The sequence below is a fragment of the Micropterus dolomieu genome, linkage group LG21, assembly GCF_021292245.1.
Source record: "Micropterus dolomieu isolate WLL.071019.BEF.003 ecotype Adirondacks linkage group LG21, ASM2129224v1, whole genome shotgun sequence".
In the NCBI taxonomy this organism is placed as follows: Eukaryota; Metazoa; Chordata; class Actinopteri; order Centrarchiformes; family Centrarchidae; genus Micropterus; species Micropterus dolomieu.
Window position 1 is genome coordinate 24,106,562 of NC_060170.1, and position 15,537 is coordinate 24,122,098.

At 40.6% G+C, this 15,537-nt stretch overlaps 3 protein-coding genes across 3 annotated transcripts in view; 2 read left to right on the plus strand and 1 right to left on the minus strand.

The window, feature by feature from the left end:
* LOC123959815 (neurofilament medium polypeptide-like) overlaps positions 1-3,524 on the minus strand; it is an 8,760-nt gene extending 5,236 nt beyond the window's left edge. The window contains exons 1-2 of the mRNA XM_046034103.1: positions 3,505-3,524; positions 807-906 (exon numbers count right to left, since the gene is read on the minus strand). The gene's annotated coding sequence lies outside the window, so the exon portion shown is untranslated. The remainder of the gene's footprint in view (positions 1-806; positions 907-3,504) is intronic.
* Positions 2,513-8,549, plus strand: fancg (FA complementation group G). Its single transcript, XM_046034105.1, has 14 exons — positions 2,513-2,686; positions 3,343-3,442; positions 3,560-3,685; positions 3,801-3,973; positions 4,509-4,659; positions 5,084-5,214; positions 5,318-5,464; positions 5,701-5,861; positions 6,013-6,079; positions 6,223-6,539; positions 6,625-6,665; positions 6,758-6,931; positions 7,264-7,378; positions 8,318-8,549. Exons 1-14 carry the CDS (start codon positions 2,606-2,608, stop codon positions 8,418-8,420), a joined length of 1,887 nt encoding a protein of 628 aa, XP_045890061.1. The 5' UTR covers positions 2,513-2,605; the 3' UTR covers positions 8,421-8,549.
* Positions 8,550-9,128: 579 nt separating this feature from the next.
* LOC123959814 (valosin containing protein) overlaps positions 9,129-15,537 on the plus strand; it is a 9,566-nt gene continuing 3,157 nt past the window's right edge. Inside the window, exons 1-12 of the mRNA XM_046034102.1 lie at positions 9,129-9,283; positions 11,009-11,120; positions 11,266-11,438; positions 11,527-11,669; positions 11,789-11,919; positions 12,012-12,143; positions 12,407-12,509; positions 13,014-13,147; positions 13,463-13,598; positions 14,266-14,378; positions 15,074-15,238; positions 15,323-15,445. Coding sequence (XP_045890058.1) covers positions 9,267-9,283; positions 11,009-11,120; positions 11,266-11,438; positions 11,527-11,669; positions 11,789-11,919; positions 12,012-12,143; positions 12,407-12,509; positions 13,014-13,147; positions 13,463-13,598; positions 14,266-14,378; positions 15,074-15,238; positions 15,323-15,445 — 1,482 coding nt within the window. The 5' untranslated portion in view covers positions 9,129-9,266. The remainder of the gene's footprint in view (positions 9,284-11,008; positions 11,121-11,265; positions 11,439-11,526; positions 11,670-11,788; positions 11,920-12,011; positions 12,144-12,406; positions 12,510-13,013; positions 13,148-13,462; positions 13,599-14,265; positions 14,379-15,073; positions 15,239-15,322; positions 15,446-15,537) is intronic.

The window sequence follows — 15,537 nt, forward strand, 5'->3', positions numbered from 1 at the left end:
GTGGAGGTGTTAATGATGTGTATTTTAATGAAGCAACAAAACGAAATATTGGTTTCATAGCATGTAAAAAGCATCACCTTTTATTTTCTATCTTAAAGTGATTTCTGTATAAAACACCTGTAAAACTACCCTATGTATTAAATAATAAGGACATGAGTATTTTGGCTTATTAACTATCAGTTGCTATGGGCTTTATACACCGCCTTGTTAAATGATTAATTTTACAATTTTAAAAATATCAAGACATATTCATATTTTTGAGGTATGCTCTGGAAAAAGTCTTTGCAAACTGATTGTGTGGGTGTGCTGTGTGTTCTGCTGATGCTCTCTGTAGCTGTACTGCTGCAGTGTGAGTTTGCAGATCCATGCCAACCCCCTGGGACTCAACACAACTGCTGGGCCATTGACAGACTAGCTCTCTCTTCTCCCTCTCTTACCACACACACACACACACACACACACACACACAAACGATTTATTTCTACCCTTATATTTCAAATGCAAATTTTCATCTTTCTTCGTTTCTGCTTCCTTTTGTTGACAAAGAGTAAGTGATCTTCGGATGTGCAGAGGTGGTTGCAGGACAAACATGACGAGTGACAGACAAAAAAAACAACAAAACTTTATAGTGCAGGCACATCAGGATCCTGAGCTACCATGAAACAGCATTCATACAAAAATAAACGGAGCTTCGCTGCTGATCAAAGGTAGCCTATGTCTGCTGTGAGAAGAGGACCAGTTCTGAAGAGCATGTACAGCACCTATTGATTATTCAAACTCAGGGTGAGTGAGTTTACTCCACATACCTTAAAGGAGCAGGGAGAATTGTGGATATGCCTTTCCCCTGAGATGTAGAACAGGCGGCTCAGCACACACTCATTTCTCTGTTTCAGCCATTCTTCGACCCTGTGAACATGTGTGTTGTCAGCCCAATGGCACCCAGGGGACTCTGAGACAAACCCTTAACCAGTCCTCCAGCAATTGTGTCATGTCTTTAAATCTTCAAAGGTGAAACACCATTACAGTTTAATCATCTGTTTTCACAAATGTGTGTTTTGTAATGTTTGAACGTATGCACCATATCTCACATGTTTTGGGGGCTGAGGGGCACGTCGGACAGAAATTGCATGCGTCACATCCCTTCCTTCCTACCTTTATGTTTTATAAATGAGGATAACGGAGCAGAATAGGCAGAATCCAGTTTCTATGAGGATTTCGTGTTCAATATAGCTCATATTCCTCAATGTCTTGTTACTTGAACCACCTGCATGCAACTGAAGCCTACAGAAAAAAACTCACAACTGTTCATTCTGTGTTTGAATTTATATGCGATTTTGGGGGTTTATCACTGGCGATGGTCCGTGTGAAGCTATTAAATCCAATTCACCTGCAACTATTGCTAGACATTTTTAATTATTTTTAATTGAGTTTTGAGACATAATAAGACCTCCAAATGATGAATGGTCCCCTGTCACAAACTGCAAGACTACCGTAGAGGAGATTAAACAGAACAGGCAAATTTACGATGCTATTGGTTTCTCTATAATCTGCGCTTTCGTGCTGCCATGGGTGGATTTGTCGCAGTAACAATTTTGTACAAACCTTTTAATGAAAGTTCTTGCCATGTGAATGACATTGGGAAAGGGACAGCAGAAAAGGAGGTGGGAGGCTCTTGCCATGTAATGCCCTTGTCCTTGAACGGATGGATGGATGGAGAGAGAAGAGAGACAGAGAGAGATGGAACATTTCAAGATCGATGCAGAGGAAAATGTCACAAAAAAGTGAAACCCATCCTAAGGGAAGAAAAGACATGCGGAATCAAAATGAAAGTCTTTTGTGTTTGTGTATGCCTATGCACCTGCAAGTGAGCAAATTATTATATTGTGGAGCAGTGGTTGTCAGGAGCTTCCCTTGTTTTTCTGTGCTAGTATATTTAGAGCTTTCTGTGATTTGAGCCAGTGAAAGAAAAGAGGAGCTGTGATGAAGGCAGACAATGGAGGTTGCAGACAACAGGAAACACGATGGAGGGATGACAGAGACACACAGAAAGAGGGGTGAGAGGAGTGGAACTGGGTGAAAAAAGAGGGAGTCACCTTGGGAGGGACAACAAGAAACATGGCTGTTCTGGCAGTCTTAAAGATGACTCAGCTGTATTATATTTAAGGCCCTGGAGTGCAGTTTATTTGCTGTGGACCTACATGTATGTGTGCATGTGATTGCGGTAGCTTGCCACTGTGGCTGGCCAGTGCAGATTTTTGTGAAAGGACAGCCGACACGCAGAGTCCAACTGAGCATATTAACGTTATAAAGCTTATGACCAAAAAACACACAGCAGTAGCACTTCCCAGTTTGATGGCTGTGTGTGTGTGTGTGCTCAATATAATAACACAGATTGAAGTTTCCAGAACAAAACTGAAATTGGCTCGGTCACAGCACCACCTGCTGGACAGTTAGCAGATTGCCGTTGTCATTCCCTGATTTGGCCACAGGGGGCAGCACAGCGCCACTGCAATAAACTCACTAATGTTTACTTCCGGTGGTAGCTTTACTTCGACAAACGAGGGAAAGTTCAAACAAAAAACCTTTTTCCCTAAGCAGCTATGTAATGTCTAATAAAATGTCTCACCCACTTTCTTTATCAGATAGATGGATCCAGGAAAACAACGAGTTGGTAAACAAATGGAAGGTAAGTAGTTAGCTGTTGTGTGTCTAACGTTACTCTTTTCAGCGGTTTACGTTTGCATCTGAACTTACATCATCATGAAATGCAATAACGGTAACTTAACATTATATAAATATGTTTATGCTTATGAATTGGTCAAGAGATACTGATTCCTTGTTAATGTTAAATGTATACTTTTGGAATCTAATGACATCCTGCAGAATATTATCTTATTAGAGGTCGAACAAGCATTCACATCTTTTAATCTTTCTTTAGTAACGTTAAATATGGCAATACCATACTATAAAAAAGTCCTGTTTTACTTAACTTAAATACAGAAGTACTGACAGAAAAATGTACTTCAAATATTAAAAGTAAAAGTTACGTTAAACATTATGCAGAATGGCTCCTCAACTTGGTATTATACTGGATTATTATTACAGATGCATTGACATGTAAGCAGCATTTTAATGCTGTAACTAGCTTATTTTAACTGATTGTTTTGTTTGTAAATTTTTTTAAGAGGCAACTTATACTAAACTATATCTAATAAATGCTATAGTTTAAAAAGTACCATATATCCATATTTTAGCAATGTGAAATAGTATAAATTGTAATGTAAAAGTCCAGTACTTAAGTACTTGGTGACTTTCCTGTTTGCTTTCACTACACTGTTTCAGCATCAAGAAGGAGGAGGAGATGCCTTGGACAGAGACCAGATCCTGACCCATCTGAGAGCGTGTTCCTCAGAGTTTCACAAACTTTTAAGGAAAATTCAAGGTGCTCCATCTCCTTCATAATACAAAGGCTTTATACATTAAGGCGAAGAGCTCAGTTATTACCTTTTATGCATCTTCTGTGTCCCTGCTTTCCTTTCCCAATGTCCTTCTCCTGCAGGTATCCCTCCTCTTGCAGACCACACACAGTTGGAGCTGACAGTGGTATACAATGCCTGTGTGTCCTCTGCAGCTCAGTCGCAGTTCTCAGAAGCTGAGCTGCTCCTCACACAAGCCACAGAGAGAGGTATGCCTACACTGGGAAATTATGAGAAAACCATAGATGTAGATGAAGATGCCATACGTCCAGTTTGAATGTTTGCTCCACTCTGACTTTTACTGCTTGCTCTTGTTCCCTGCAGTTCTACAGGTGACAGGACATGACCCTGTTGCTTCAGACCATCCTGTGTTTTGGAGAACACTTCTCAAATCAGTGGAAAGCACAGCTTTGAATTCCTGTGTACTTTACCTTCTCTGTCTGCAGTGGGCAATATGGCTTGCCACTTGCCAGCTGAAAACTATTCAGGGATTCCAGGTAATCCTGTTTGTGTGCTCCACCATATTTTAAAAGTAACTATGTTGCATCTAGTTTGTTTAGGCTAATTAGATGGCTGTTATTTAGCCTGTAGTGTGGACCAAACCAAGAGTCCTCCTAAAACAGTGGTTTGTGAACTCCACCATGGTTTGTTTGTTATGTAACCAACCAGAAGGTTACATTATAGATTAAAAAGATATTTTACTCGTCATGTTGGTGTTCAGGCAGTGTTATCTCCTTCATCTTCTCTCATGACCCTTCTTTGTTATTTATAAGACAAATGACTCTAAATGACATTAAATATTATCAAGTGACAAGCGACAAACTTTCTTTAAAACAATTCAAGTGCAATTTCCCCCAATATCTCTTTTTCTGTCTCTGCCAGAACATTAAATGTATTTTTGCAGGCATTCTACTGTCACCAATTGTGTGGGATAGTACAGGCCTGATTTTGTGTTTGTTGTTGTTGTGGATATGACTATAAAAAAATATAAGTACACTGTAAAACTATATTGCATGTTTTCCCTCAATGCAGGATGAGCTGTTCTCTTTGTCTGAGACACTATCTGCTGGAGTTAGAGATGACATGAAGATGAAGAGCGAGGCAGGAGGAAACATTCCACTCCTGTTGATGAACCCAAGAAGGCTTGTTGAATTACTACAGATCTGTACTTTCATTGTCCAAGGTCAGCAACCTTCATGTTTTTTTGTTGATGTATGTTGAAGGACAAGTTCACCAGACTTAAATATTGTGTAAAGCTTAAGTGTAGAGTAAATGTCTTGATTATTGCTCTGTGCTTTCTATTTCACCTTGATATAATCTTTTCCTTTTTCTGCACGTGTGCCAAAAAAAGAGTACAGGAGCAGACAAACTCACTAGTACAGAAAAATATCTAAATCCAAACTGATATATTTGAATGTATTGATTTTTTAAAATAGATGTGAGTAAATTGCGGTTGCATGCTCCCAGAGTCAGTATTGGTGAGTAGGTCATAGGTTCCTAAAAAGTAAATTTAGAAATATTTATTTAAACTGAACAGAGATGTGTGGCAGTGATGTATAAACAGACTTCTGAAGCTTGTAGTATAATCCTCTGTTTGTTTCATTAAGGTGCAGAAAGCTTGAGTGAGGGTCGGAGTTCAGACGCGCTGACTGGTCTGCAGACAGCTTCTTCCCTGCCTGCTCCCAGAACTCTAATAGCATACACACACCTCCTCTCAGGCTCTTGCCTCACCCATATGGTACACATGCAGACAGAGTCTACATGTACAAACACAAAACCAGGCACAACAGCTTGGAGCATTTGCATGCAGTGAGAACATGTGTGTTTGCATTTGTCTCCAGAGCCGCCCTCAGATGGCATTGCAGTGTTACCGGAAGGCACTAGAGACAGACTCCCAGTGTGTATGTTCTCTGTATCAAAGCATGCTCATTTACAGACAGCTGGGCAACACCCAGGCTGAGATACAAGCTCTTCGTTTGCTGCACTCAGTGAGTAACACAAGTACAAGACACTATATAAAGGGAAGGAGGGAAAAATTAGCTAAATTTCTGTGATATGTGTCTTGTAGATGTAGATAAATACTTTTTATTGTTAAAACAAATCTTGTCCTTTGTTCTACTTTGTTCTAATAGAGTAGCAGGAGAGCCAAAGACTATATTTGGGTCACACATTCATGTAAGTGTAGGCCTGCGTACTGATACATGAAACCTGTCTTGGCCCACAGACTTTGATGTTGCCCTCTGCCACAGAGCCTGCTCTGGCTACTACTGATCTCCTCTCCCCGTCCTTACTGCTCTGCAGCCAATCGCTGAGCTACCTGCTCTCAGTTCCCTCTGCCCTCTCTGTCCTTCACAATCTGGCCCTGAAGTGTGTGCTCCATGGGAGGTGAGAAGACCAGCGTGGAGCTCAAATTTTCTGTCTTTTTCCGGCACCGGACCACTACTAAAAACCCGAAAGCATAAATGGAAATGAGAATAGTACCAGACACATAGTGCACACTGTAGTTGTTAAATGGGTGCCTTTGTTGTTTCTTCAGGTTGTCAGAGGGTGTGGAATGTTATTTAGACCTGCTGGCTGCTCTTCACTCAGAGGATCAACATGGAGTAAGACTGAAAACACTGACAGACACGCAGGATAATATAACAACTCTTTGGATATATTTTTTGTGAGAAACCATGATGTGTTTGGCCCAGGGAAAAATATTTCCTTAACATGTTAATTGACATGTATTTGCTGTATGTCTCAGGTGCAAGCTGAGGTCCCTCCCCTTCCCAAATTGCCCGCGCTTTACCTGGAGGCTGGCGCTGCCTTGCTCATGGCTCGCCGGCCTGCTGACTGCATGGCGCTGTGCGATGAAGTCATCAGCACGACACTGGAGCTGCTGCCAGAGAAGTTGGTGTTGGAAGAGCCAGAGGAGAAGAGTGAGGCCGAGACCAGGGCTGTGTGTTCAGAAGGTGAAGATAGGGTGGGGATGCTGCTCTGGGTCGGGGCTGCCTACCTCCTCCAAGGTCACTGCCACACTCACCTGACGGACTGGAAACAAGCTGTGACTCATTACACAAGGTCTTTAAGATAAAATTTGCTTTGTTTCTGTCATCAGTTTTTTGTGATTATAAACAAACATATAAGATTGTACTCTGCATTACAGGTGTATCAACCTGCTGGTGAAGGTGCGCTTTAAAAAGAGAGGTGAGTACTTTTCTGACTTTTTTGATGCTTTACAGAGAAACTGTAAAGCTACTGTGACTGTGCATTATGTTCTGTGGATTGTTTGATTACAGGTTTCCCACCACAGATCCCCAGTGCAGATATGGTTAGCAAGCAGGGAACAGATGTGTATATCCTCCAGAGGCTGAAGGGACTTTCTCTAGCTGGTAGGGGCATCAGCTTCACCCAGACAGACCAACTGAGAGAGGCACTGAGAGACCTCCAGCTCAGCCTGCAGGCATTTCCAGGTATACAGACACCACAGCTGTAACGTAATGATATATAAAGCAGAGCTTGAAGCTAATTTTTCTGCAGCAGCTTGGTCATTTAAGGCAATTTAAGGTCAGTCATATGCACTTTTTGCCTGTTCTTGGGCATTATGAACTACAATGTTTGGGCAGTGTTTTTCTGTGTTTTTCACATCTTATCTTTGAGGTTTTTACAGCCAGCACCTACAGTCTTGTTCATGTATGAGCAAAGAACTGTATCAATTTGACATGAATGTACCATAGAACTGTAGTGAATCGGTTCTTGGCTTGCGTGGTCCCACTATGTCATCATGCTGAATGTGCTGTCTCAGACTGTGTGAGTGCAGGCCTGTGGTGTGGTGAAGTGCTATGGAGGCTTGGCAGGAGACGGGAGGCAGCAGCTTGTTGGGAAAAGACCTGGAGTGTCACCACACAACCCTCAGTAGAGTAAGACAATGTCATTCTTATATTCACCGTTTTCTCTGGGTTTTACAGCAGAATGCAAACATTCACTAGCCATTTGGCCGGTGCACAAAAAAAGTTATTTTTGCACCCTGGTCTCAGGTGACCTTGTCACATGTGTACAGCTCTAAACCCGTGTGTGAATGTGCCCAAAACCCACTGTGGGGTAGTGGGCTTTGATTGTACAAGCCACACTCAGAGGTAGTTAGGAACCCATGTGACCATGCACTGTGTAGAGTGGGGTGAACACAGATGTATCCCCGACCACACTAAATGATTTTGCTCTCAACTTGATGTGCAAATAGCATGACACATCTCTCAAAAACAGTCGATTTACCTATTCTAAAGACACTTTTCTATTAATTTAAATTACAGCTAAACAATGAAGCATCTAGTATTGCATATTGTTGTTTCACCTGATTGTTGTTGGTATGCAGGGAAAATTTCATTACCAGGTAAATCAAATATATCATTTATTTTGCCCAACCAACATTTTTAATTTATCCACCACATTCCACCTTATAGATTGATAAAATACCTACAGTATATATTAATAAGAAACCTCGAGCTATTTCAACTGTAAGCTTGCACCTGGGGCATCAACGAATGACTATTATAATATTCTCTAGCTGTTTGAGTAAATCTGTGGGGGAAAAAAGCACATTTTCACATGTGCATCATGACCAAATGTAAACAGGGATGTTAAATCTTATCACACATGTTACTCAAAATGTATTCTGATGCCATGTATGACCTGCTGTCTGTCTTCATTGGATCTATACACAATCTTGGTAAATGCTAATTTAAGATACTAGGTATGAACAGGGTATTTCTCAAAGAAAATACATTTGGTCGGTTGTTGCTATTGGCAGAGCACATTTACTATGCTCTCCTTCTAACTCGAAAATGCCATCTGTGTTGCAGGAGTCTTTGTCTGTACCTGCAGGAACCACAGTCTTGCCCTTTGTTGGACTCCACTGAGCTGCGCCACAGAATACAGGAACTTGGTCCTACCATGTCAGCCTAGAGAGGGACAAAAGAAGAATACCCTATCACTTACTGAGCAGGATCAACTTTCTCTGGCTTGTGAACTGAAACCCATACCAACAACCAACATACATCTACTGGGACAGTAAAATAAAGCATCTTGAACGGGCTTACAGTGTTTGAGGCTGAGAATGAACACAGTGTGCCGGTGGTTTAGTCATTAAATGATGAAAAATTATTAAAAATAGTTAAATAATAAAGTTGCAATGAGGGTCTAAACTGGCTTATAGAAAATAAAATGTGTATTTTGGCCAGGCAAAGGTAATCAAGACTGTTACTTTGATAATGAGTTATGCTTTTCAAAATAAAGCAAAATAAATTCTACTTCAGAAGATACACACCATCAACTATTGCTGCCTATTTATACCGATGATGTATGGAGTGCTTTTACAAATAAATCTCAAATTAATTAGGACTTTTCTTTACACAAGTGCTGTTATTTTAAAGGGCAAAATATCAATTTCTTGTTTCTGTGATTCTTCAATATCAACGCGGGACACGTTAATTGGATAGCAGAGGTTTGGTTATACGCTTAAACGACCAATAAGAGAAAAGTTGCTGAAAATAGGAACGGCCCACTCGTGTAAATATTCTCGGTAACGTCAGACTCCAGATAATTTCATTGGTTGCCGAATTTGATGGACAACCCCCAGCCAATCAGAACGACGAATGCATCCAGCTCATGGTATAATTGTATAGAAGAGCACGGAAACCGCTGCTCTTTCGTGTGAATCACAGGCAACGTTGAGTAACGAGAACCGGTTAAGCCTCTTAAACATTTAGCTAGAATTTGTTTATTTATTAATAGTAATTCAGGTGGACGACCATGGCCTCGGGAGGGGAGTAAGTAGAAATATCTTTAAGTTAAAAGGCATTTTTTACACAATGGCTATCAGCAAATGCCCTTTAACTGGCCAACGTCAGCCCAGAATACATTCGTTTACAAAAGTTAGCTTGATTGCTAATGCATTACCTAGTTTGCTAGCAGGAGCGCTAATGGGGTCAGTTACTTCAGCCTCCGCACTTCAGTCCGTTGCTTGAATAACCTAACATTGCAAATTCACTGACAATTAAGTACAATGCCGATGAATTATTGACTGTTGTTTAACTGTTGTCACCCACACGGTTGTCGTTGACCATTTAACGGTACTGAGTTAGCTATGTGACAGCCACTTGACAAAGCGCAGTCATCGCTGTCGTGTTTCAATGCTAACGTTAGCTTAGCAACAGTGTCAAGGCCAAAACCATCCACCATCACAAGATCTTCACCATTGGCCTGTCCGCCGACTAACAGCCGATCTTTAGAGTTGGCTTTAATTTTTAAAAGGAACAGAGAAACGTATACAAGTAACAAACAACATATACTTGGACAATAGGCTCACGTAACGGTTACACGAAAGAAAACTAACGTTCGTCACCAGGTGGCTAACTTCATGGCGAGCTGTCACCTAAGCTAGCAGGCTAGCAGCCTTAAGCTATTCATTCTAAACGATTGACTGTTGTGAAATAATTAATTTCCTCATCTGTTTAAGATGCAGCTCATGCGTACGTTGGCAGCTAATGTATTTAAAGTCACGATAGAAGTGTAACGTCACTATTTCGGTCGAGGATCTTAGCTAGCTAACAAAGTTTTTTTTTTTTTTTTTTTTTTCTAATTCTTTTGCTGTGTCATCTGGGCTCGCTTTCTTGCCTGGCAGCTAAAATGCTAGCGTTAGCATGCTAACAACATGAAAGGAAAACTACAAATCCTGCTCCAGAGTTTTCTTGAAACTTGTGGCAATTTGAATCTTAACCTTAACTACTGGTCAGTGTTTCCGTGTATGCTGAATGTACACATGATTGTTAGTATTATTTATGGGTATCGTTTAACGTCAATATAACTGGCAAATTGTTTAGCGACCTGTTTTCTTGTGCTGAAAACGTTACATATTTATTCTTCGAGTTAACGTTAATATTAATAATAATAATGTAGGGACATGAACACTAGAAAACTTGGATTCTAGAAGTGACTAATGCCCGATCATGTATTATATATATATATAAATTCATTTGCTTTTCTTATTGCTAGATGGGCTTATATATTAACAAATGCTTACAATACTCAATCATTTTATAACTAGCAATACAAAACACAAACTGTCAATAGCAAGAGTGCTCATGGCTGAGTACTAAGTGTGCCTGATCTTTCTTCAGACACTTATCTTGGGTTATTATGTGGGTAAGGAGTTCACTATATTGATCTCCTGAACACAGAAAGCTGTCCTCCAAGGGGTGTTTAATGACAGGGTGTTTTCCAGTTCCCTGAAGATGTACCAGAGAAACAAAACCAGAAACCATGAGAAATTTCACTTTGTCACAGAGCACCTCAACTGCTTGGTTTTACTTTCAGATTTAATGAAGTTAACAAACCTAACATAAATCTGCTTGTGATATGGTGAGATTTTAATGGTTTCTTTACTTATTAATTTGAGTTGCTTGGTTATTAAAGGACCTGCATGAGACCTTTTTGAAGATGGACACTAAGAAGTATTGTTTGACGTACAACTTGTTATCTTTTTCTAAACATAGATCCAAAAATGATGATCTAGCCACTGCAATTCTGAAACAGAAGAACAGACCCAACAGACTGATTGTTGATGAATCCATCAATGAAGACAACAGCGTGGTCTCCCTCTCTCAGGTAGAGATTTATAAAGTTCATGCATGGCTGATTCTAAACTATAATCCCTGTGATCTCTTAAAAGATCAGATCTTTGGATATATTTTTCATCCTGATTATTTTAAACGTGACAATACTGAGATTCACAATAACTTTTCCTCTTAAGACCAAGATGGACGAGCTGCAGCTCTTCCGTGGAGACACAGTACTGATGAAGGGAAAGAAGAGGCGGGAGACTGTGTGCATCGTGCTGTCTGACGACACCTGTTCCGATGAAAAGGTTCGCATGAACAGGGTGGTCCGCAACAATCTGAGGGTCCGCCTGGGTGATGTCATCAGGTAGGGAAAAGCACTCACTCATCTCAAATTCTTTCCACGGCCCTTTTGTAAAAATAAAAAGTGGTATTAAGTTTAATATCTCCTTCAGCATTCAGCCATGTCCTGATGTGAAGTATGGAAAGAGGATCCACGTCCTCCCAATAGATGACACAGTAGAGGGAATTACTGGCAACCTGTTTGAGGTCTATCTAAAGCCATACTTTCTTGAGGCTTACAGGCCAATCCGCAAAGGTGAATACAAATTTCCATTTCTGAAATATTTCTTTTTGCCTGGCTGATCTTTTTCAATGTATAATGTGCAGCTCTGTTAGAGTGGTAACATTAACATTGTTTTCTTTTACCTTGTGAAGGTGATATTTTCCTCGTCAGAGGAGGCATGCGTGCTGTGGAGTTCAAGGTGGTAGAGACTGATCCCTCTCCCTACTGCATCGTTGCTCCTGATACAGTCATCCACTGTGAGGGAGAGCCAATCAGGAGAGAGGTGGGTAGCAGGTGCGCACACACAGTGAATGGATTAACATTCAACAGAATAAACTGCATTGAAATTTGGACATCTTGCTTTTAAACATGCAGGATGAGGAAGAGTCCCTGAACGAGGTGGGCTATGATGACATTGGAGGAGTGAGGAAGCAGTTAGCTCAGATCAAGGAGATGGTGGAGCTGCCTCTTAGACACCCTGCACTGTTCAAGGCCATAGGAGTCAAGGTAAGGCACCCTTTTTAATCGGAGTGGAGGAACAAGCAAATGTGTCAGTTTCAAGTGTTGAATCACAAGAGTAAAGCAGAAAGTAAACGCACTCCCTCGCAACATATGTTTGCTGCTCTTGATGGTGTTTTGACTTTCAGCTTGTGTAATGATATAGGCTTTAATTGTGGAGGAATTCAGTCTGTCATTATTTATCTTGCTATAAAATTAAATACATTTGTAGGTTCTGATTTTTAAAAAAAAAAGTTTTCCCCCATTTTTAGCCTCCACGTGGAATCTTGCTGTATGGACCTCCTGGAACCGGAAAGACCTTGATTGCTAGAGCCGTAGCCAATGAAACTGGAGCTTTCTTCTTCCTGATTAATGGTGTGAATACCATTTATATTTATCTTGTAGACACACTTATTCCATAGGCCATTTTATAATACTGGGTCCCTGATGGCATTATCTTGCATTTGCTCTTTTGTAATTCTCTTTTTTTGCGGGGGGGGGGGTTAGAAGTATTTATTAGATCAGTGGTTGCTGGGAAATACCTTGAAGAACATATTACCTTCAGTGACATGATTAGCTGAGCTAGCTAGCTGCAGGGGGTGCAGCTCACATTTTGTACAGAGATGAGAGCTGTCCCATCTCCTAGAATACAAGTTCAGTTGGTGAGATTTTAATTTATGGTTAATACACTATTTCACTTGTAGTTTTGCCATGCATGTACTTTATGCATTGGATTCAATCTCAGACATGAATGCGTCTGTTACTAGAGTGTTTAGATGGAACAGGGTTTATCTTGTGATTCATAAATTATTTGAATATAGTATATGCTGTGAGGTTATGGTTTCCTCTCAAATCAAAGTGTTTGGCCCTCCCTTTTAGGTCCTGAGATAATGAGTAAGCTGGCAGGAGAGAGCGAAAGTAACCTGAGAAAGGCCTTCGAGGAAGCAGAGAAGAACGCTCCTGCCATCATCTTTATCGACGAGCTTGATGCAATCGCTCCTAAGAGAGAGAAGGTGAGTGGGAAGAGAAGTAAAACTAATGGATAGTTGAGTAACAGTACAGTGTTTGTGATAAATGTCCAGACCTAGGAAAGTTTTAAAATTGCACAAAGTGTAGTCTGTGATGTATAATTTCTTAATGTTTTGGTATTTCCTTCTGAACAATACTCCTTCACACATTGATTTTAAAATATAAATCGGTAAAATTTAATCAGCTTCGGGGCTTTGTCCAGTCATTAGATGACAGTGATATCACAAAGGACTCAAATTCAGTCAATACACTGTCAAGATAAGTGTGAAAGTGAATTGTGTTTTGATTTTATTTTGTAGACCCATGGTGAGGTGGAGAGGCGCATTGTTTCTCAGCTGCTGACTCTTATGGATGGCCTGAAACAGAGAGCTCATGTCATTGTCATGGCTGCCACCAACAGACCCAACAGCATTGACCCAGCTCTCAGGAGATTTGGTAAGTTATCTCTTTTGTGATCAGTCACTGCAGTGGTAAGTCTATGCATTAAGTAGAAAATACTACTAGTAAACTCTTAAACCAGCAATTCACAAAATATTAAAGAAATTTAATTCATTCAACCCAGGTCTTATTGTTGTATTTGCATTGTTCCAGTTGGTTATGTTAAACGCATAAATTATTAGACAATGCCGCATCACATGTGTTCTCCTGATATTAGTTCTTTTTTAAATATTGGAGCAAACACTACCAGTAGGTAGTCAATTTTGTCTTGTGGCCTGTAATGTTTAGTATAATAATCAGAGACTATCGCTGCTCTGCTTGCATGGCTCACTAAAGCAGGTTGTCATATCACTGATTAGAAAATGCTGGCTGCTGTTTATTGTGTGGGCTCTGTGGTTCACCAGTGGGCCAGTATTGGGGCATTAAGGTTTGGTGATGGGATGTTTCTGACAGTTTGGGCTTGGAATTGGATTTCGCTTATTCATCAAATGATTTGTAAAATGTAGACTGTTACTTTTGCAACTCATATGCTGGACTACTTTAGAGGAGGCAAGAAGGCCCTGCCAGCTCTGCTCTTAAATTATCTTGAAGTGTGTCGTATGTGTCTTATTGCTCTTGGTTTCATTGGAACTAATAATTGTGTTTAAACCCTCACCACCTCCAGGGCGTTTTGATAGGGAAGTTGACATCGGCATCCCTGACGCCACCGGCAGATTGGAGATTCTTCAGATTCACACCAAAAACATGAAGCTGGCTGACGATGTTGACTTGGAACAGGTCTGTACACAATTTTCCTGCAGTCACGTGACACAACAAAGCAGTGTGTTGAGTGGTGGAGTCATGTGGTGGTGGTTTACATTTATTCATTTAGCTGACGTTTTTGTCCAAAGCGATTTGAAATTGCTAAGTATGTCAGATGTCGCACACCTCTGGAGCAACTAGGGGTTAAATATCTTGCTCGGGGACACATTGGTAGATGTGTCACAGTGGGGAATTGAACCCAGGTCTCTCATAACAAAGGCATGTGTCTTATCCACTGTTCCAACACCACCCCTTGTTGTTGGCTGTAACTTGAAAGTAAAACTACACAGTAAATTGCCTCTAATTCTGTATTATTATATATTTTTTTGCTTACATGGAGCACCTATTTTGACAGTTTAGAGCATTTAACATTAAATTGTTACATTCTGTCAGAATATAAAAAATGAAGGGACGTAAACTTACAGAAGACTTGTCATCACTCTTGACCATATTGTGTAGCATTTTGTGTTTGATTTGCGATTCTACATGGCTGAAATTCATTTATTAACAAACGGTAAATTAAGACATATATATATATATATATATATATATATATAATGCATCATATTTAGAGTTACTTCATTACAGTGTTCATGGTTATACTTAATGAAGGTGTATTGTTTGGGATACTGGACCATAAAGTATCGTTGTGCTCTCTATCGTTTATGTAGGTGGCCAATGAGACCCATGGACATGTGGGTGCCGATCTGGCTGCGCTCTGCTCTGAAGCTGCCCTGCAGGCCATCAGGAAGAAGATGGACCTGATTGACCTAGAGGATGAGACCATTGACGCTGAAGTCATGAACTCACTTGCTGTCACTATGGATGACTTCAAGGTAAGAACTGTAATGTATTATTTGGAATATTGTCTTATAATGGCCTTCTGAGCCCTTATTAACTTGGTCAACATTGTCCTGCAGTGGGCCCTGAGCCAGAGCAACCCATCTGCACTGAGAGAGACGGTGGTTGAGGTTCCCAACATCACCTGGGAGGACATTGGCGGTCTGGATGATGTCAAGAGGGAGCTACAGGAGTTGGTGCAGGTATGAACCTCTTTCAGAACTAAGATCATAATGGAAACTGATCCATCACAAATGAGTGTACTCATACTGTGCCCCCCCCCCCCCCCCCCCCC